The sequence below is a fragment of the Cyphomyrmex costatus genome, unplaced genomic scaffold, assembly GCF_001594065.2.
Source record: "Cyphomyrmex costatus isolate MS0001 unplaced genomic scaffold, Ccosl1.0 scaffold198, whole genome shotgun sequence".
In the NCBI taxonomy this organism is placed as follows: domain Eukaryota; kingdom Metazoa; phylum Arthropoda; class Insecta; order Hymenoptera; family Formicidae; genus Cyphomyrmex; species Cyphomyrmex costatus.
Window position 1 is genome coordinate 72,548 of NW_017276018.1, and position 22,288 is coordinate 94,835.

Here is a 22,288-nt window from a genome sequence, read left to right on the forward strand (position 1 = left end):
TCGCAGGAATAAAATAAGAATGTTTAAATGAAGAATACTGTGTCGAATTTAAATTTTTCTATTAAGAAAATTAATGTGTGTGCGTGCGGTAACATCAAGAATACTTTATTCGAAAGTTTCGAATTTTTCATTTATGATTAAAATATTCTACTCTGAAAAATAAATATAATTGGCTCCATGTCAATCTTATTTTATTCTAGATCTTGGAGTAACAGCATTGAATATAGAAATATATTTTCTGTGAGTGTAGTAACAGTTACAAAGCTGCTGAATGAATGACAATTGCTTCAATTGGAATAAAATGTCAATCGGAATAAATAAAAGACAAAAATATTTTGATGGATCCGCTTCTCGATAATCAAGATGGTACTGTATTCCATAGGTTGCTTGGTTGTCAATCGTTAACTTTCAAAATGTAATTGATATTCGCATGAAAATCAGGTTTACCCTTGACACAATACACGTATAAATGAATGACAAATCGAAGGAAGAAAGGTAAAAATAAAAAATAGTAACATCTCGTAACCATCTTAAATTTGTTAAGTAACCTGTACCTTTTTAAATGTCGTTTTTCTGATTACAATAGAAATTTTATTATTCTTTCGACTATTCTTTATTCGTATTTTTTTAGCAGCCATATAATTGATTCATAAAAAATTAGAAAGATCCATATTTATAGAAATTTATATTTTTCGCGATTTTTGAACGGACACGAGGAAGTTGGGCAATTTAGCATGAAAAATCAAATCGTCTTTGAATTTAACATTGTATACGTATCGCTATTCGAAACCTTGTAACACTTTCGCCCTGACGAGTCGTCAGCGTGAAAATTTGTGCCACGCCGCGCTGGTTTGCCAACGCAGCTCGCGCGCATCACTTTCGTTCCCGGCATGCCTAAAGGGTCTTTCACACGTTCCTCGAGGCGCTAATGCGGACGACGAATCGCAGCTCGATGATGATCCGGCCGAAAATAGCGGAGTGCTATTCTATTCTTTCCCCGAGTCGCTATTCCGGTAGTGTACACGGCGTGTAAGAGCGTCTATATAACGCGGTCGACCGCGGATAGGCAAACAGTTTGCTCGATAAACACATCCCTGATTATTTTCCACTTTGCGAACGAAGCGTTTATCGATCAATTAACTCGCCGAATAAGCCGAATTTAACAAGCATATCATTGATATTTAACAATATCCGGCGAATGATTATAGAAAGCGTTTTGCTTTTTCCTTGTGACAAACGCAAAGCTCTTAAACTGATGAAAATAAGAAAATGGAAAGTGCGGCTTCGTATGTGACACCCTGTAGACAAAGTTATGTATTATATATACGGTCACTCTTATGGCGAGTTGCGCAATGTTTGCGCGGTACAGTGATCTAGATAAAAGAGGCCGATGGCCAATTGGCTCCGGCGAAATCGCGGAAAATCGCTCGATGTAGTTTTGGCAGCACGCGAATTCTCGCGAATGTACTCGCAACAAAGTTGCATGAGGCGAGAGAGATCCATTAGCCCAACTAGAGTTTCACGAAACTACGGTTTATTGAACCGTAATATCTCTAGTTATACAATATATATAATATCTCTCTCATGAATAAGACGTATAAAACTTCTCATAGTATTATTAATTGTATTTCTGCACAGATAAAACTCAGTATGTGATCATGATAGTTAATTAAACATCAGTTTGCAACCAGAATGCAAATTAAGTCCAAGTAAAAATTAAAAGATGAATTTACAGTGTATTCATTACTTCTTTTTAAAAATTTCTCACCAAATATTTTGATAATCAAACTGGAAATCGATACTTTATTCTTGATGAGAATTTAAGAAATCTGTCAAAAGTAACTGAGCTAACCTAAATAAAAAAAAGATATATGATATATATTAATGTGTAGGTAAGTTGTAAAGTTAACAAGCGCATGAGAGAGATTTTGTTGATTCCATCAGAATTTAATTTTTTTCAAAATTATTAACTTCTCAATTTCAGCTTGGATGAGGAGACAATTGCTAAAAAAATTCTCTTATGGAAAATACTACTTTATTACACGTAATTTTGTATACACATCCGGTATCGAATCGCATGACCCTTGACAGGTTGAATTTTTTCTCGTTCGCGGACTGTTGTGCCTACCGCAATGAGAACACGGCCGTGCCTTTCGGACGAGGTTCTTAGGAAGGGAGACCTGACGACGTTACCAAATCGCTATGGCGTAACATTTTGCTTATTCACGTTCGATTATACAATCTGGCACACTTTTACTCGGAGTGCGGCGCGGCAGTTCGTCGAGCGTGCTTGGGTATAGGCGCAGTGTCGTTACAGCATTTTTATCCCTTACTTTCCAAATGTTTTACAGATGATAGCGTTCTTTTTTCATTAAAAAAAAAAAACGAAAGAGAGTAAGAAAAAAACATTTTCATACGCTTACGTACCTATTTTCTCTCTTATCTTAAATAAATATTTACTAGTATCTTATCTATAATAAAGTTGAAAAGAACGATTTTACTGAAGTATCTAAACATATAGCTAGATACTTCATATCTAGATGAAGATAGAATTGAAAATGATTATGTTGGATGAAAATAATTTTTATAAATTTTTATAATTATAAATTTCATTATAAAAATAATTATGTAGAATATTTAAGAGCGCTGCCGATAATGCTATACAAAAAAAATTTCAACATTCTAGTAATTAGTTTAAGCATCCTACATATCAAATTATTTTAGTGGTACGAACAAAATTATTTTCAGATCTGTATCTAGCTAGATTTTTAAATAACTTTATTTCAGTGAAAAAATTGTTTTTTCTTTAATAAAATTAAACTATTTTCAGAAACATTTGATTTTTATCTCAATTTATATCTATATTTCAATCGGGAAAGCACAATAACGCTAAATTTCATGCAAATATTAAAATTATGATCAAGCTCGCGTTTCCACGGCATTTCTTGCAAAATTTTACGGGCTAACCGTAAAATTATAATATTATCGACATACGCGAGCAAACTCATTCTGAGTTACGGAAATTTTCATTAAGGCGATGTCTTAATATCATATTTCGAGTGGCCGCAATTTACGGTCGAGTAAACGACGATCATTACCTACTCCAATGAAAATGGTCGGGCGTGTTGTAAAAACGAGGTTAAAGATGTAGTCTCGCGCACTAGCTCGCGGGATATTTTCAATTAAAGAAAGTTCGATCTCATTGTCGACAACGTAGCAGTGGGAATTGTGGCCTGCGATGATAATAAAACGCAACGAACGTTGCCGCTTCCGCTCGACGTGCACATGTCCGCCTATACCTAGTCTTTCTTCTATTTTCTTTTCGCTACGATAATTGATACTCCACGCTCGCACGCAGAGAATTTCACCGCGATTGTACACCGAAGCGCTTTTCACCTCGAACCGAGGCCCGTCAAGAAATCAACCTTGGCGCCGCGCCGCGCCGCGCCGCGCCGCGCCGCGCCGTGCCGCACCGAGAACGCGACTGTCTTTGCGGCGCGGCGCCAGGTGCGCTCATTGAAGATCAGCTGCCGATCCCGCGTCGTACTCGCTTTTAATGGCGATAAAGAAGAGATCCATGCTGCAAGATCGCAGTCGAGAAATTTCCTGACTCGTCGATTGCGTTCTGATTAATTTATATATTTTGCGCGACTGACCCACATCGTCTACGTCTAATTAATTCCTGCGACAAGTTGGACTAAAATACCTACACCCCTGACGTCGGTGAATCGGTAAAAACCAAACGCCATGCACAAGTATCCGCAATTCACAAAATGTTTATTTCGCGACGTCCCCAATTTGAGGATCACTGACATGCTTAATCTTAGAGCGCAACCTCTTTCAAAACCTCATTAGAGTAGGCTAAATTTTTATGTTTAGAATTGAGTCTCTTTAGAATTGAGGATTACGCTTACTTTCAACATCAAAAATCTACTTTTAAATTGCGACAGCAATTCTACAGACATTTGTGATTTTTGTACTTTGCTTCAGATGACTTGTCGAATTTGAATGAGCTAAATTCGAAAGATATACTAGGAAAAAATGTTTAGCGTTTGTGAGTATAATTGCATAATAAAATATAAAATAATTACAGGAAAAAGCTCCATTTTTATAATTACTATAATGTTAGTGATAATTGATATAATAGTAATTATATGCACTTATATTTCTACTTATTAGATATAATTATACTTTTAGTTTTACTTAAAAAATAGTTGGCACAAAAATAACTATGTATATAAGTTAAAGTTTAATTATGCATGAAAAGAATTGCTAAAGTAACTAAAAATTTAATTGGATACAGATCCAAAAATAATTTGGTTGACCCAAAATATCAAAATAATTAAACAGAACGCTTAAACGTTGATGACATTGTCGCATATAGTTCCAATGCTTTTTAACATTCTAACAACAAGTTTAAGCGTCTTATATAATTAGTATTGTAATGGTCCAAACAAAATTACTTTCAGATCTACCAATCTAGTTAAATTTTTAGATACTTTAGTAAAATTATTGTTTCGTGTAATAATTACAATAACTATATTTATTAGTTTAATGTACAAGTAAATATAAATCAATCTTCTTAGCCAAAATTTTGAGTGGGCCTTACTTTGACAGAATTTTAATTTGAAAAGTTTGAAAATAGTTGATAATTAACAAAAGAATTTTTACATTGTCTAAAAGAAATTTATGATAAAAAGAATATCTATTATTTCTCTACGGAGATAGTAAGTATCGAAGGAGAAAACTGCGTGTCAGTCTGTCAAGATGCGAGAGTGTAGACGGAAATGCTTCGGTGGCAGGAAACGAATCTGGGCCGTCGAATCGGAGAACGGCAAGTAGGTCACGAGAACGAGACGAGTCGCGCTCCGGAGGTGTCGACGTCGTCGTTGACAACGACAGCGACTGCAACGACGACGACGACGACGACGACGATGCTCGTGAGATTGCTTTTTTCCACCTTCTCCGCGGCAACAGGCGAATCCTTTCACTTGGCATCTTGGTCGCGTCGAAGGAAGTCCTTCTCTAGTCTTAGACGCTTCCTGCCTTCACACGACGCTCGACGAGAAACTCGACCCAACTTCTTCTGTCCCGTGACAGCATCGTCTTTGAAATCGCGGATTTACGTTCTAATTCCTTTATCACTTTCTCGTCTACTAGATTAAAACTGTAAAGTATTGATGTTTTATATATAGTCGTATTTATGGCTATTTAAACAATAAATACAATATTTATTGATGTCTCATTTCATACAATATGAGAAAACAATATAAAGTCTTCCTTTATTATTCCATTATGGCAGAAAGTGAAATAAAAGTGTCAGCGATTTAACATCTCCTAAATAGCGCAATTGATATGTGAAAATTTATCCACTTGTTTTAAAAATAAAAAAAAAGTAAAAATATTTAAGTCATCTCAGCGAAGTAATCAATATTTGTCTATATCTTACTCGTGATAATTTTATTTCGAATTATAGTATTCTATAGGGTCACAGATGTAACAATAAAAATGTCACTCCTATGTTTTTATTTTACATATATCTTCAAATTTTTCACAATTTGTTTTATCATACTTCAAAAATATACATCTTTTCTTTCATTAATTTTGGCAATGCAATATTTTTTTATTTTCGATTCCGCGCGTGCATTATGTATATAAATATACACGGAAAGATAAACTCTCGCGACTATAAATTTATCTATCTCACTATTCGTGAAAAGTGATAGGAAAACACGATATACATAGTATACATAGATATCACTAAATCACAAGGCCTCTTCATGTTGCTTGCACTTCTTGTGCACTCAGAATCTTAACTTTCTCACTTTCCAATAACTGAGTACCTTTTTATCTTGCTTATCTCATTTTAAATAGAAAAACTTTTAGCGACTTTAAGCAGCACGAATAAATCTGTAGACTCGATCGTAAAAGATCGATCGATTGCATGCGTAGTTATTCGTCAAAGGTGAAAATAGTCTGCGTTTGGTTGGTCGACGGCAATCGAATCGATATCTACGAAGTCGAAATAAACTGTACGGGTTACCGCGTCGCATTACGTCATGACGATCCAGATGCCACCGCGAGATATCGAAATCACTGTTTCATCGAGTATTCATCCTCCTCCGTTCCCCGCGCTTTCCTATCTCTTCCTCTTGCCGACCGCCGCGCCGATCGATCGTATGATGAGAACAGAGATACATTACTATCGTCGAAATTGCCGATAAGTAAACGAGGTCAAAGAAAAGGCCCTCATTGCAAGTCTAGCATGAAATCCGAGTCGGCAGATTGCTATCCGGTTCCTCTGAAGTAAAGGGTAAAATTTCGAAATCTCAGTTTGCTGTTTCTCTCGATCGATTTTTTTCTTTAATTTTCATATTTTCACAACGCCGGAATTTTAATCGTCCACACATTAACCAAGCATGATCTGTTATTATCCGCTTATTGTTCGAATTCGTCGAGGATTCTCGGGGAGATTTTCCCAGCAAAGTTCGCTAATTCCGCCAATTACGTCGTTGTAATAAATTAGAGTTTGAGAACTTACGTGAGGATGGCTGACGGTAATGCAAGTGATGCTGGAGACCCTGCGCTTGATGATGATGGTGGTGATGGGGCGGTCCCATCGTCGGACCCATAGTATGGTTGTTATGCTGATGGTGTGGCGAACTCCCCCGATGTGGATGATACTGAGAGGTGATAGGATGCTGATGAGGATGATAGGTGGGCGACAGGAAGCTTGCCGTCGACCCCGGATACACACCAGGGCTATGGCAGGCCGATCTGCCGAGTGCTGCTATCAATAAGAGGCGCTCAATAAAGAAGAGAGTATAATATTTCGAAAATGTACAATATTTTTTTCAAATTCCTTCTTTTCGGAACTTTCAAGTTAATCCCAATCCATCAATCTTACTCTAAATACTCTAAAACAATCTATCATGTACAAAAGTATTTTTACGTTAAATCATATATTTCTTTGAAATATTTAGTATTTACAATTAAAAACAAAAATTACAAGTATAGAAAATGCAAATAAAAGCGAACATTTATAAATCTACATAAATTCAATATTATTAAGCTATATTACATATATACTATTACATATTATTGTATGTATACTATTACATACTATTACAAGCAAAATCTTTCGATCAAAAATTAAATTCTCTCTTTGTCATATTTGATTCAGAATCTAGATAATATTACAATAACGATTAAATTTTCCGTATAGATAAACAAATACGTCTATATATTACTTAAAAATTGTTTATTTTTTGTAATTAAATTTATAACGGGTTGTCTCCAAAAATAATTAAAATTTATATGGTGTTAGAAAGATTTAATACTGTAAATATTATACACATGTGTGTGTGTGTGTGTGTGTGTGTGTGTGTGTGTGTGTGTGTAAATTTAATATCGCTTATGGTGAACTTAATCTCCTTGAAAGAGAATTGCTCAATTAACAAAATTAATTTGTAAAAATTGGGTGAATCTTAGTTATCTCTTTAATTGTTATATATATATTGATAAATATATTTCTTAATCAAAAATTTTTCAAATTTACAAACTTGGCGAAAGAAGAAAAATAAAGAATTTTTCGTGAAAGTATTAATCATTATTAAAATTTTTTTTTGTTTAACATTTCAGACTTTTCTTTCATTTCGTTCACACATGTTAAATGCGTGAATGCGCAAAATAAATAAAGATCGAGCTCACCTGACGACAAATGGGAGTGATGGGACGCCAGACTCGGCTGAAGGGACGAATTAGGATTGAGTCTTGCTTTCAGTAAGAGATTCGCGTCCTCGTTGCCACCGGAGGACGTGCTGGACTCGACGTCGCTGACTCCGCTGTCCGCTGGGCTTGCTGGCAGTGATCCGCTTCCTGCTCCCAACCATGAAACAAAGGGAGGAGACGCGTCCTCTGTGATAAATAGCCGGCGGAGTTTACGGCTAGCGATAAGACGCGACACCGTCAATTAATCTCGCGCGATTTCGTTTCGTACGGAACAACACGATAATAAAATAGAAGGCACTCGAGAGGATTGCACAGAGAGAGAGAGAGAGAGAGAGAGAGAGAGTAAATTGCGTCAACCTCTGCGAAAATTATTATTTCGTTGGAAAAGAAAACACACCTAGAACAATAACTTTACGTAAAGTTACAAGAGTAACGCTGGGACATGTCTCTTTTTTTCGCATTTTATTTCTAATGATATAAAAGTTATTTACATAAACAGTCGCTACACTTTTACTTTTACCATTTGTATATAAAACTACTATACTTCTTAGTACATTTTAAATAATATCTTTTTATCATCTATCTTTGTTAGCCTTCACAAAACGGGAAAGTCGCTATACGATGGCGTTGAAACAATATCACATTTTGAGGTGAAAAATATAATGAAATAATGAATTATAGTAAATTTTACTCAAGGGGCAAAATTGCAAAATTAGAAACAAACTTTAATCCATCTAAAGATTAATGGAATAAAATTATAAATAAAATTACAATAGTTATAATTTCTTATTTAGACCATGACATTTCAAACGCCGATGAGAATAAGCCATTTACGGTCAAGCTGAATATTGAATGCTTCTATTATAATGTTCGTGTGAATTTATATACTACGATGTAGATCCCTAAATGCGCACCAAAATTTTTTCAGACTTACAACTAATGAACTACCACAGTACTACCACGAGTTAAATTAACAATTTTTTATGCTCATTAGTTTACGTTGTAAGTCTGAAAAAATTTCGGCGCGCATTTAGAGATCTACATCGTAGTATATAAAAATTCACACGAAAATTCTAATAGAAGCATTTAACATCCAGTTTGACCGAAAATGGCTTATTCTCATCGGTATATTAGTTATAATTTCATTTTTACGATGCTTTCTACCGACTAACAATAAGTCATTCAGTGTTTCGTTACGACTTGTACTTATATTAAAATTATTCTCCATTTTTTTTATACTCTCTTTTAAAACAGCATGTATCCGATACAATTCCTCGCTTCTGACGTCACTGGCATATATCATACATAGCCGAAGCAACCACCGTATCGGTTTAAACATCCGATAAATACTTTATACCAAGTATACGTCGCAATTATCGAATCGCCGTTTCGCTTTCTGCTACATATTACGCGAACGTGATAAATTAGCCATCGACCGATTCGGCTGTTTGCCAGGCCCTAAATTAAAGCCACGTACACGTCGCTTTCGTCTACCGCTTTAAACAAATTAAGTGTCCCATCGAGGTGGTTCAGCAGCTCTCGTTCTCCCGCTCATTCGGCTTTATCGAGCGTCGCCGAGCCATGCCGTGCCGAACGTGTTTTCGCGCGCGCCGTCAATTAAAGGCATCTTTATGCAACGAGCGAAGGTCATCCGGTCATTGGGTATGCATATCGCTCGCTCTTCCCACGGTACCTCTCCCTCCCTCCCTCCCTCCCTCCCTCTCATCCCTCTCTCTCTCTCTCTCGCGGCGCGGCTGCTAACCGTCTCGACCGAGTCCCAAAGGGTTCCACACGAGAGTCATTGCTCTCTTTCTCTCCTGTCCTATCTCGCCTTTTCTCTCTTTCTTTTTATCGTCATCGTTATCGTCGTCCATCTCGTCGTCGTATTACGCAAGGCGATCGTGCAAAACTGCCGCAAGCCGATAGCCGCGAATCTTACCGATCGACCAGCGCTGCTTTATGCAACGATCGAGTCCAAGTATTTTAAGAACAGTCTTACGCCCGAATTCCTGCCGAATATGCCACGGTCAGTTCGTTACCAGTGGCGAGATTTTTACCGTTGCGTAACGCAACTTTGTGAAATCGACATTGATCCACAATTCCAACTTACGAACGCGGAAATTTGGCTTACGTCGTTATTACGCGACACCTGCGTCTTATTACGATTTACGATCATTCTTGAGAAATCGCCCTAAAAAAGTTTTTTTTTTTTTACTTTCTCTTCTTGTAATTGCTGTCGTGTTTGATTATATTAGTTTACAGCAAAAAATTACTTTGGACCGGATTACGTGTATCTTATAGATTTTTGGATGCTCAAAATGATGCCGCAAGCAAACAAATTCTAGCACATCAGATTTCCAAGATAATTGAGGTTTAATACTTAAATGATGGTTTTTTGCGATATTTGACATTTTTTTTATAAACAAGATTAACGTTATCTTGAAATTTCGATCAGGAGTCATAAATGTGTTGATCATTCCCTATGTAAATGCATTTCTTTTTCTTTCAATATCTTATTTTTTAGCCATATTGTGAACGATTAAAGATAGGAACTATTTCGAGTTTTGACCATTTCAATTTGAATTGAAAATTTGACCATTTTGATAGCTGTATCTTAATACTTTTGTGTACAGAATGATAAGACTGATCCATTGGTGTAATGAAAATACATAGTTGCTTTCAAAAAAAATGCAATTTGTAATATGCAACTATACATATCGTTCATTAAACAACTCTCTCTTCCTCCCCCCCCCCCCCCCACTCTCTCTATGTGTGTGTATGCGCGTTGTTTGAAGTGATTTTAACGTTACCCATCTTGTACCACGCGGAGGTATCACTTCAGCATCTTTAATCCTTAACATAACATGGCTTAGAAGGTATTAAAATAAAAAAAATGCATTTTATAGGGGATGAACAATATATTCATGATTTCTCGAAATTTCAAGATAACGTTAACCTTTTTTTACTTGCGGCATCGTTTTCAGCATCCAAAAATCTATAAGACACACGTAGTCCGATCCAAAGTGATTGAAAAAAAAATTTTTGTTAGTGTTACACTGTAAAAAATAAAATGTTAATTTTAACTCAAAGACGTTGAGTGGATGTTCTGAGACACGCAAAAATGTTAACATTAACACAATAATGTTGATTTTAACATTTTTGCGTGTCTCAGAAAATCCACTCAACGTCTTTGAATTAAAATTACCATTTTATTTTTTACAGTGTATTGTTCAATTAGCACTACGATGCAATTATACTAGGCAAAACGTCCAAGTGCATCAAACTGCAGTTATCACTTCGGTAACGATCTATGTATAAGAGCCATTGTGATTCAATTAATGAAAATTGATATCTTATTTTATCCGGAAAATGTCAATCTCGTTCGTGGTCATTACGTCTCTGTTAATATCTCATAATACAACATATCTATGAAATTAGCATTATTTAACATATCACGTATTTCAAGAGAGAATGTCTAACAAAAGCTTACAAACGATTAAATTAATGTAGAAGTCAGATAAAGAAACATAAATACGATTTTGATGTATGTCCTTCTCGTAATTATTATAAAATTGATTTTTTTTTTAAATAACTTGCTTTAATTGAAGATACAATATTGCGGTTACAACGGACAAATGTCAACAAACATTTTAAACTTTTTTACGATATATTTATTTTACTTTCTTTCTTTTTCTATTATACTTTAATACTTCATATCTTAATATTATTATTTTAATGCTATATTTTTTTATTATTTTATCACCTTATATATATGTAAGTATATATATTATAAAATGATAAAATAATCCTTCTATTAAAAATTCTTATTGACATGAAATATTATATTTATCTGTCCTTCTACTTTATTTCTATTTTTTGACTTTAGATACTTCTCTTTCTTCATTATGCATATAAATATTAAATTCCACTAAAAATATATTAACACACAATTTTCAGATTTCCTTATTTTCCTTTTCTATCTGATACATATTGTTCTCCCACTTCAAAATTGACACAACTAAAAAAAAATTAAGTTTTTCAAACAAGGATAAAAAGTATTTTTTTTTTTTTTTTTTTTACTAAAATTATTGACTATAATCAAATAATATCGACAAAAAGATGTATTCTTAGAAACATCATTGAATGTGGTTTTCATTTTACAACCCTTTTGAGTTGTGTGACGATTTTGATATCTTACAAAATTACAACAAATCCGAAATAATTCATCAAAAGTGACATAACTTACAATATCGGTTGAAATTTCTGACTAAATTCAAAATAAACCAATTTCTTCTTCAAACTTGGAACAACAAAACTGCCCTGATAGCAAAACCGACTACAAAACCGTAGCCATCTGCGTCCGCATTTGGCTATGGATTTGGCGACAACATTTGCTGACAGTGACATGTTTTGCAGCAGATTGGTTGCAAAAACCGAGCAGAGTTTGTTGACAATTTCTGATTGCAGAAAGGCAACAAATTGTAGACAGAGTCTGCGTATTACCAAATATTGTCAGCAGACTCTGGTCGGTTTTTGCTACCAATCTGCTGTCAGATCATGTCGGCAGACTCTGCTCGGTTTTTGTCACCAATCTGCTGCAAAACATGTCAGCAAATGTTGTCGCCAAATCCATAGCCAAATGCGGACGCAGATGGCTACGGTTTTGTAGTCAAGATCTGATCGAGTTTGCCGCCAATTTGCGCGCAAATTGGCATCATTTTGCTATCAGGGTAATAAACTGCTGCCAAACTGCTGTCAACGTCTGCTGACATGTTTTTGTCAGCAGACGTTGACAGCATGTCAGCAGATTGGTAGGAAAAACCGAACAGAGTTTGCTGACAATACAGACTCTGTCTACAATTTGTTGCCAATTTGCAATCGAACATTGTCAGCAGGTTCTGCTCCAAATCTGTTTCCGCAGGTTTTGCTATCAGGATGTCTTAACTCTAATAATGTTTTCGATTGTAGTGGGTTTCAACTCAAGTCGATTAACACATGAAATGTTACCATGATCCCGTCAAATCAAAGGTCAAAATAGAATCTGTGATGTTGTTAATCTGATTGAAAACGCTATAAATGTATTTTTGTAAAAGATTTCTTTTTATTTACAAAAAAGCAGCACGCAAAATGTGTTATTTTTGTGGCTAAGTATTACAATTCTTTGAAAATTTGCAGCACGATGCCGAGTATGTATTTGGTGGATAAACTAAAGTTAAAGTTATTAATTCACTTTTGACAATTGATAAAGTAATCTTTACTTAACTCATTCAAGGTAATAACTCGAAAACTACATTTTCCTAGTTGCGTCATTTATAAAATAAAAGAACGATATGTTTTATTCTAAAAATCTCATATTACAAAACTAAAAAAAAAAAAAACTTAAAATTGTTATCGAAGTGTCACATTAGCTAATCTATTGCCAAAAATTATTAAAGACTATGACCCTCAATCAAATCTCAACAGCATCTTTATAAAGCCTCGTTGATATGTCTTTCAAGGCTTTACCTGGCGTACTCGTCGTGGCGATAGCGGCAGTGGTATAAGGCGGTTGGCCGATCTGTGCGTGACCGACTAAGTGGCGGCCATATCCGTTTTGCAGCCCTAGGCTATGCTGCTGGGGATGCTGAGAGAGGATACCGTGGAGTAGACGGGTCCCTGTGCTACTGGTAGTCGTCGCGCTGGTGGAACCCGGCTCCACTTTTACACTTGCGAGGCTAAGCTGTTCTTTCTCACTCGGATCGTGCGGTTGGACTTCTCTGGTATCCACTGTAACAAAGATAACAAGAAGCATCGTTTAGATAAATGATATTAATCTTGCTTAGCTTGATATTATACAAAAATATTAGACAAATTATATTGTGAGTGAATGATAAAAGAAATAAAATGTCGAAAATTGTGTAATAGAGATAGGAATAAGAAGCAAACTAATTTTTCTAAACTTTCAGGTCAAGCAATAAATATAAGGAAACAAAATTGCGTGTGTTTTTTTTATTAGGTGCATTAAAAAATATAAAAAAATAGAATATTAGAAATTAGTGCGAATATAAAAACAAAGTTGATACACGTGTATTTCAAAGTTGAAAATCATTTTTTAACTTATACTGAAATTGCAAATAAATTTATTAAACAAAGTCCTTACTTTATCCTTACGTTTCTAATTTTTCTACTCTCTCGTCCTAGTTTAATCTGTTTATCAAATATATTGATACATTACAAAGAATTTCAAACGATAATTTTACTTGACATTCACCGTATAGTGGAATGCGTCAGATAGTATCCTATATAATAAAAAATAATGCTAATAACGAATTGTTGTTACTTTAGAAATTAATACAATATAGTGTGCGTTTTCATTCGCTTGCCACCAGTACATTCATGCAAGCGTGAATTATATAGACTTTGTCGTAGAATAAAACATCGATTTCTCATTAATGAAAAATAACGTTCCGAGATAAGTCACTTGTTATGATTCGTATTGCACTACGCGTTGTTCAATCATTAATTGCTGAATTCAGTTCATCCGTCAGAACAGAAGATAAACATACATATCTTCTCCCCGGTATAATTATACGTTTAATTAAACGTAGTCATAGGCGGATAAATATTCTCACAAGGAGAGGAACGACAGAAGGAGAAGGGAAAAAAAGTCGTGGCTCGGGAGGCGTTCTCGAGGAACTCGCGTTGGCTGCCGAGAGGAAGTGAAAGCCGAAGTCTCTCCTTGACCCACTGCAACGTTTCTACCTTCCTTTCAGGCGGTGCCGAGCCGCGGCAGTTTCATTAAGCAATTTCTCGCGGCAACGGGTCCAAAAAAACCACCATGGAAAATGCGATTTGACTGACAATGAGACGCTCCTCCTCTTGTGAATTCTATCGATCTTCCGAACGCGAGGAGAGCGCAAAAATTCTTTGATTCCTCGCTTTCGAAAGATCGATAAAAATTGAGCATTACATTACATGAATCTCTCAGTGGTGCATGTGTCTCGTATTGGAGTTACTATGAACAAATATTGCAGAGATGTCCACTGAAACTTGACCAATCGAAATGAAACCGCTTTATTTAACTAATATTTATGGGAAGCATCGAATTCTACATCGTTTCTATCGCATTGTGACTACATATTTGTATGAATTATAAGTTCTCGCAAATCTATAATTAGTATTCTCTGATAATTCTACGATCTAATTAGTATACTTAATTAGATGATACTAATAATTGAAATTATTAGTATCTTCTAATAATTCTAATCTAAAGTTAATCTACGATAGACTGTGTGTGGGGGCGCGCGCGTGCATGCGTGCGTATAACTGTGTACCATTTATTTTTATTACTGTTTGTCATAACACTGCTTACTAAACGGATTAGCACGACAAAAATTTTCACAATGATTAGAAATATATATAAAGAAAAACGGTCTAAATCAAGCGGTAATGAGGTTTTAATAAATTTCTATAAGTTTACAATATCAATATACAGAAATTGATTGTAATATTTGCATTCAACAAAATCAGACGAATGTGTATAAATGATGCTCCTGTTCCATGTATTTTATTACACAAATTCCACACTTACATACAAAACAGGAGGATCAATCTTTTTAAACAATTTTTTATTATACCATAGCACAGTTCCACATCTTTTTGACCGCAAGATAATAATGCATTATTTCAACGACAAAGGAACATCTGTAAGAATCGCTGAAAAAGGACCTGTGAGTTTCGAAACGTTCGATATTGTTTTTTCTTCTTTATACTGATATTGTAAACTTATAGAAATTTATTATAACCTTATTACCGCTCGATTTAGACCATTTTTCTTTATATTTTGCATTGCAAAAAGCAAGCGAAATCAAATTATGATTAAAAAGATTTATCAAAATAGATAATAATATAATGCACAAATCGAAGCGATTGCTAGGGGATTAAGAAATTCGTGTAAAAGTCGACACTTAATACTCCGCGGCAGTGTAACAGTTGATTACAGGCCAGCATTTCCATGAAGAATTTTCGCCTCCACTATAGAAATTGCGTATCTCCGTAACTTCGTAAGAGTCGCAACATCGTAATAATTACTCGCCACAGAAACAAAGAACGTAACATCCTCGCGTAGACCCTTTCAATTGTTTACTACACAGTACTCACAATGAAAAAAGAAACTGTTTCGTATAATATTATCGAAAAAAATGAATAATTGTGTGATAATGAAAAAAATTATGACTGTCAATTTTATTGCTTATAGCGATGCTGGAGAGTCGGTCGACTTATTGTTAATCAATGTCGATAAAACAGATTTTTAATTCCAATTAAAATATTATATACATCAAGAGAATATTTACATACATTAAGTAAAATATTACGTACATTAAATAAGCCATTAAGTAAAATGTTACGTAAATTTCTTGTTTTGCTATATCTTATATATCGCTTGAATGTGAGGTTATATACACTCGGATCGTATTTCTCATGCCATTTCTCTCTTGTAAGCTTCAAAATCATAATTTGAAGGTCTTATGATACTCTTATAAAATATCAAATATAGGAAAGTATTTTTTGTTTAGATATATGTTTGTATTCGTTTATATATATAGATATGTGAAGAAAGAAAACCTACATGATATCGGAGAACTGTATTTGACAATTTTTGGAGGATTCTCGTACCGGTTTGTACTTTTCCGCATTTATTTGTGTTTTTTCTTTTATGCTGGAGAAGAAATTTTTATTCTGTGTAAGGAAAATGAAATGGCATAAGAAATACGAAATGAGCGTTCCCTTAACCCGGGTGTAGTTATATCTTATTTTTCTTATGCATAAACGATCATCTCTTTGCGGCGCTTTACACGCTAATCAAAATTACTATTATTAACAACATACAGTAGGACTTCTTTATAGTCACATGCTCGGGATCAAATGTGACAATAAAGAGGTTACCTTCGCTCCGCCCCATCAGGACCGTAAGTAGCCTTCTTAAGCACATATGTAGCACTCGCTGAGAGAAATGTTTTGATAACTATTTATTTTGTTGAGAAGTGACTAACAAAAGCTTTCTTACCTTATACTTGAAAATTGTGTTATTCGAACAACTAAATTTTGATTAGAACATAATGAGAACGTACAAAGCACGACGTCCAAATGTGTGTTAAGAATGAAATGCTAAAAAATAATTGCCGTGAAAGATGCAAGTCCATCTAATATTTTATTAATTTCGATCCTGAGCTTTTTCACGTAAAAATGGTCCGCTAATTGGTTGTCATGATCTTTTTTGATGACAAAACTATGTGTAAAAGGACTGCATCCAGATTCGTTGGACGTCTCATCTCACATATTTTTTTTAACTGTGCACGGATTTGCTAAAGGAAACAATATATATGATCTTTTTGTTTTTTTATTTTGGACACACAACTTTACGAGATATCGTATTTTTTGCCACATATTTAATTTTTGATACGGAAGCAATCACCTCAATTATCTGTTGCTTGTTGCTTATTGTTATACACTTTCTCTTTTGACTCATATTTACACTTAAAAAAAACAGTAACTAACAACTATGCAAAATAATTAATATAAGCTATTCTCACGCAATTGAGCGTTAGATACGAGTCTAAGTACGCAAGCAGTTGTCATGAATACGCGTCATATGGTTAAAAACGTGTACTTATACGGACATCGACTGTGGATTACTGGGAGGTCGTAACTATAAAAAGGTGGACTATAAAGAGGTCCTACTGTATTGTATATCATTATTCAATAATTTAATAATATTTTGCATTTCAGCAATTAACATCTTTTTACCTAGGATATAAAAAGTACACAGAGAAATAAGTTTATTATAAGAATAAAAAAAGGGATAACAAATATGATGGTTTGGTAGAAAAATGGATCAAGCAGTTACTATTGTGAATAATTTCTCATTATTCGATAATGATACACAACAAATACCTAATACACAATTTACGATACAAATTAAAATAATCAATATTGCTAGCAAATAAAAATCTATCAAAAAATAGATTATATTTTACATAAATTCTATTACTAATAATTGGTTGGCAGATCAATCTAACTGGGTTGGACTAGCATCAATCACAACAAATTAAGTTGTTGTCACTGTAGAACAAATCATTTATTAAAAGTATTGGTGGCTTGTTAAATTGACAAAATGCTTTCTTCTATTGCACCCCTCTGGTAACTATTCCTTATTTAAACATTGTACCATGTTTAGTCAATTACTATAATTTTAGCTAATATAAAAATTTAATATTACATTTAATAATATATATATATATATATATAATATGCGTTTATACGTATATATGAAAATCAGGCGCATATTCATATTGAATATAACTATGGCGCAAATCAATAATTATTATATATTGATTGACGTCACTACGGAACATCGATTCGTGAATCGACTCGGTAATTACATGATAGTGTATATAAAAAAAAAGATTAAATTTAGCGCCAGGCGACAAATTAATCAGAGGTTATGTCTCTTATGTGACATTTGCAAGCTTATCATTACTAAATTATATCCGCTCATAAATTCTTTTTTTCTCAATAAAACATCGCGCTATTGCGAATCATCGATTGATACTAAACGCGAATTGCATTCTTTTCAATTGAAGAGCGTACTCGTAATATTTATTTTTAGAGATCCGCAAACAAGTAGGATGCACGTCTTCCAAACACTTCAAGGCTCCCGGAAATAAACGATGCTTCGGCATTGTTTAAAACTACCATCGCTGCTCCCGCACACCATTACAGACGCAACCAGGCTCGACCCAAGTGTGTCGTTGAGCATTTTTATTATGCGCGTAATCCACCATGAAGATTTAATCGACTCTTGAGATTTAACGAACGTATAGGTTTTTCTTCATTGCTTGCTGTCTATTTCGAGAAGACGAGGAAGGGATAGACGTGATTGAGAACGAAAACATTGAACCATCTATCGTCGTATCAAAATTAGTCATTATTTCTCTTTAATATCGCAAAATAAAAATAAATAAAGAGCTCTGAGAAAAATTTTGTTCAACTATCAAAATAATTATGTTGAAACTGGTTGCCATAATACCTAAACTTTTTGCAACTTTGCTCATTATGCTTGAAATTTCTACGTAATTATTTTGTCAAATAATTATTAATTAAACAAAATTATTTTGAATTTGACAACCTGTTAATAACTCAACTTTTAGCGAATTCGCGATTATATGGTAGATGCATATTAAAGTCATTGAACATTGATTTAATCTGTGTAGAAATAAAATGCAAACATTTCGAATTACAAAATATTGAGGATTTCATGGGGTTTCATTCGTTTTTATGTTTATAATTAAATACACATTTTTACGTCAATTCGTAAACAATGGATTTAACGTGTCAGTGCGCACTGAGAGCATCTAATCGAATTCGACGGACTAAGAATGATTTTTTGCAAGTTTTTAATTGGTTGCTGACGATCTAAAGAAAATCGAAACGTTCAATTGGCATCAATGACACCATGATTTTTTTCAATAAATCCGTAAAAAAATGTATTTACGCATCGTTAAATCGCGCCGTACTCTCTCGTCTTGTTTAATTCTTATTGTTCTGTTTAAGTTTGACAGTCCGTCAAATTTTTCATATTTCAACAAAATTATTTTCAAATCTATTTATATTTTGCTAAATTTTTAGATACTTTTACAAAATCGTTCTTTCTCCCTCCGTGCAATTTTAATTGTCATCTTTTATAAACTCAAGAATATTATTTCCATCAGATCTTGTATCAAAATATCGTTCCATTTCTTCAGCCTTATCTGGACGGATAGACTAAGAGTTGAAGCAAATAATGTTTGCGAAGCTCTCGGCACAATTGCGAGCGTCAGATAAATCTCGCTCGCCCACCGGAAACTTGCAAGGGTGAGGCGACCTTGCTTAGCCTTGACTCGCCCTCGAATGCCGCGAAGGTAGGATGGTTGTCTAGCCGCATCGACCGCGCATGTTTGCCGCACCAGCTCGAGTTTTCACAGCGTTTTCACCTTCTGCGCGGTGTTTCCTGCCCGTTTCTCCCGTACCAGAAGCCAACTTCCGGTGTATCGACATGTCGGCAAGGTTTCACCATAATCACCATTACCACGTCCTCGTTTTCATAGTTTCTAAAAGGCCAAGACTCGTTTCGCTCGCCCGTGAAGTATCATTCTGATCTGAACATTAAATTATATGCACCACGCGCAACTTTAATTACCATAACAAAACCATCAAAATTAAGCACGAAATTATCATTAAACGAGAGAAGAAAGTGTTGTACAGAAAAATATAACGCATCGATACAAATTATAGACATGATTCTTTTTTAATATATATCGAAATAAAATATATAGTTGTTCCTCATTTCTGAACCATTTATCCTAAGAATAAAATTAATTGCCCATATATTTTTATAATGTATCAAATATTATTTCGTAATGTTCTTTAATCTTTAGAAGGCGAGAATCTGTTTTATAAATTTCACAGCTTTTTCCTCTGAGTAAGATTTGTTATAAATCACATTATTTCATTGCAGCCTTTGCTTCAAAATATGACACTGCTTTAACGCTACTAAAATATTATAGTTTTCCCTTTCTATAAAAGGATTAAACACAATTACTAGATACATATTATTTTCATTTATTATTAATATGGAAAATATTCAAAATATAAAAGAATAAAAGATTCAAAAATTTTCTAGGTATAACATACATACATATAACAATAGTTAAGTAAGATATTTTATTTTAAAAGTTATAAAAAATGTTCTTGTGATTAAGAGCCATCAAAAGTAAAAACATATATCGATTGCTAATTTTTTAACATTAACAAAAGTTATTTAAGCCCACGCGTCGAATAATAACGAAACGAGTTTATGTTGGGCTCGCATGCACATACAACTGTATATACGTTTCTCAAGTGTGTGTATACGCGCAAGCATGGTACGTAAGGTCAGCGTTTGGCCGGACCACGCAACTTTCTCGCGCACGCACACGCATGTCGGCGCGGCGCGGCGTGGCCGGCATTGCGTAACGGTAACGACTCTCTCTTTCTATAAGTGACATCACGTGCATCCGACACACGGCAGAAGCGATGGTTCTTTTACATGTGAGAAGCAAGCGCGTATAGGAGCGTATGAACGTGTACACACCTACATACGCGAGCGAGGACATATGTCCACATTGCGTCGCGTCGAAAAAGGAGGCGAACCACGTTATCTCGTGCATCCTGTTGAAATCCGGATTCGCCAGTCTTTCGCCATCGGCGATCACGCAAAAAGGCCCGAAGACAGGCTCCGAAATATTATGATCGATCTGTTTCGACCGATACACGATTATCAATTGACTATCGACAGAAAATACGTATAACGTGTTTTCGCTCACGCTTAACCCGGAAAGAGTTACCTGACATTTTTTTTTTATATCCCCTGGGATGATTTTACAGATATTATTAATTATTCTATACCACATTGTACGGCATTTGAAATTGTTCCTATGTATAAATTTATTCGATATTTTCTAAAAAAAAATTAAAGGAATGTAAAAAAAAATGGATATGAATTCCTGATAAATAAACAAAAATACTACTTGATACCGTTATTGGTCTCAGCGGGTTTGTACCGAACCAGATTTGATTAATGACGTGCATGCTCTACTATTAATAATCCAACTCAGGTCGATGTAAACCCACTCAGGCCGAAAACCCTAAATCATTTTCTTGCTGTTGCTATGGGATGTAAAAATTACTATTTCCGAATGAAACAATGTTCCATTCGATTGATAATATATTTAAAAAGATGAATAATATATTTGAAAAATAATTGTACAATATCAAAAGCTATATGTATAAAACAACTTGTAAATATAGTTGATAATATCGATTTTTTGTCAGGAGCAACTATCATTAGCAGTGGCGTAGTGAGAAAAATGTTTCGGGAGGGGCTATAGAAATTGGTTTTTTTTTTTTTTTTGCGTCGAACGTTTCGCTGATCCTGTATGTAAATTGTCATAATTCTTTTTTATTATTACATTTAAAGATCTGAAACTTTCCAGAAAACTTGTTCAAATATTCAACTATAAGGTAGTATTAGAAAATGTTTAATTCGTAACACAACTTTAACGTTTGAAAAAAAATTCACTAAACTCGACGAAATATTATTAAAAATCCGCCATTTTGTTGTAAAGTGCTTCGATTTCGGATAGCTCTACAAATCGCAGAATATGTCAAAGATTGTAGTGTAAAAATTTGAATAATAAATATTAATACTCGGCAGCGATTTCATGAGTCGAAGTGCTGTCGCTCTCCCAACGCCACTTTTTGCCGTTGTAGTAGCAGCAACATTTTTTTCCGTGTAATTTTTGTTTATGTGCCAAATACAAGGGAAAATCAACAAATATATTTTTAATACATAATAAACAATATTTTTGCAACTAAATTAAGTATGAGATTTCCTCTCTCAAAATTGATATTTACGGCTCAACAATTGTTTTTACACATTCTTATGAAATTATTGAAATTATTCAGAATTTCGAGGCTGCAGCCGTCACAGTCTTCCCCC

The 22,288-nt window shown here is 34.4% G+C and overlaps 1 protein-coding gene across 2 annotated transcripts in view; it reads right to left on the minus strand.

Moving 5' to 3' along the window:
• Positions 1 to 22,288, minus strand: part of LOC108773062 (Ecdysone-induced protein E74) — a 97,758-nt gene that overhangs the window by 55,011 nt on the left and 20,459 nt on the right. The window contains exons 2-4 of one of the 2 annotated variants that reach the window (XM_018538780.1): positions 13,237 to 13,497; positions 7,711 to 7,878; positions 6,542 to 6,787 (exon numbers count right to left, since the gene is read on the minus strand). In XM_018538780.1, the coding sequence (XP_018394282.1) occupies positions 6,542 to 6,787; positions 7,711 to 7,878; positions 13,237 to 13,497 (675 nt within the window). Of the gene's footprint in view, positions 1 to 6,541; positions 6,791 to 7,710; positions 7,879 to 13,236; positions 13,498 to 22,288 lie in introns of both variants that reach the window. The other variant, XM_018538779.1, reaches the window with a different exon arrangement.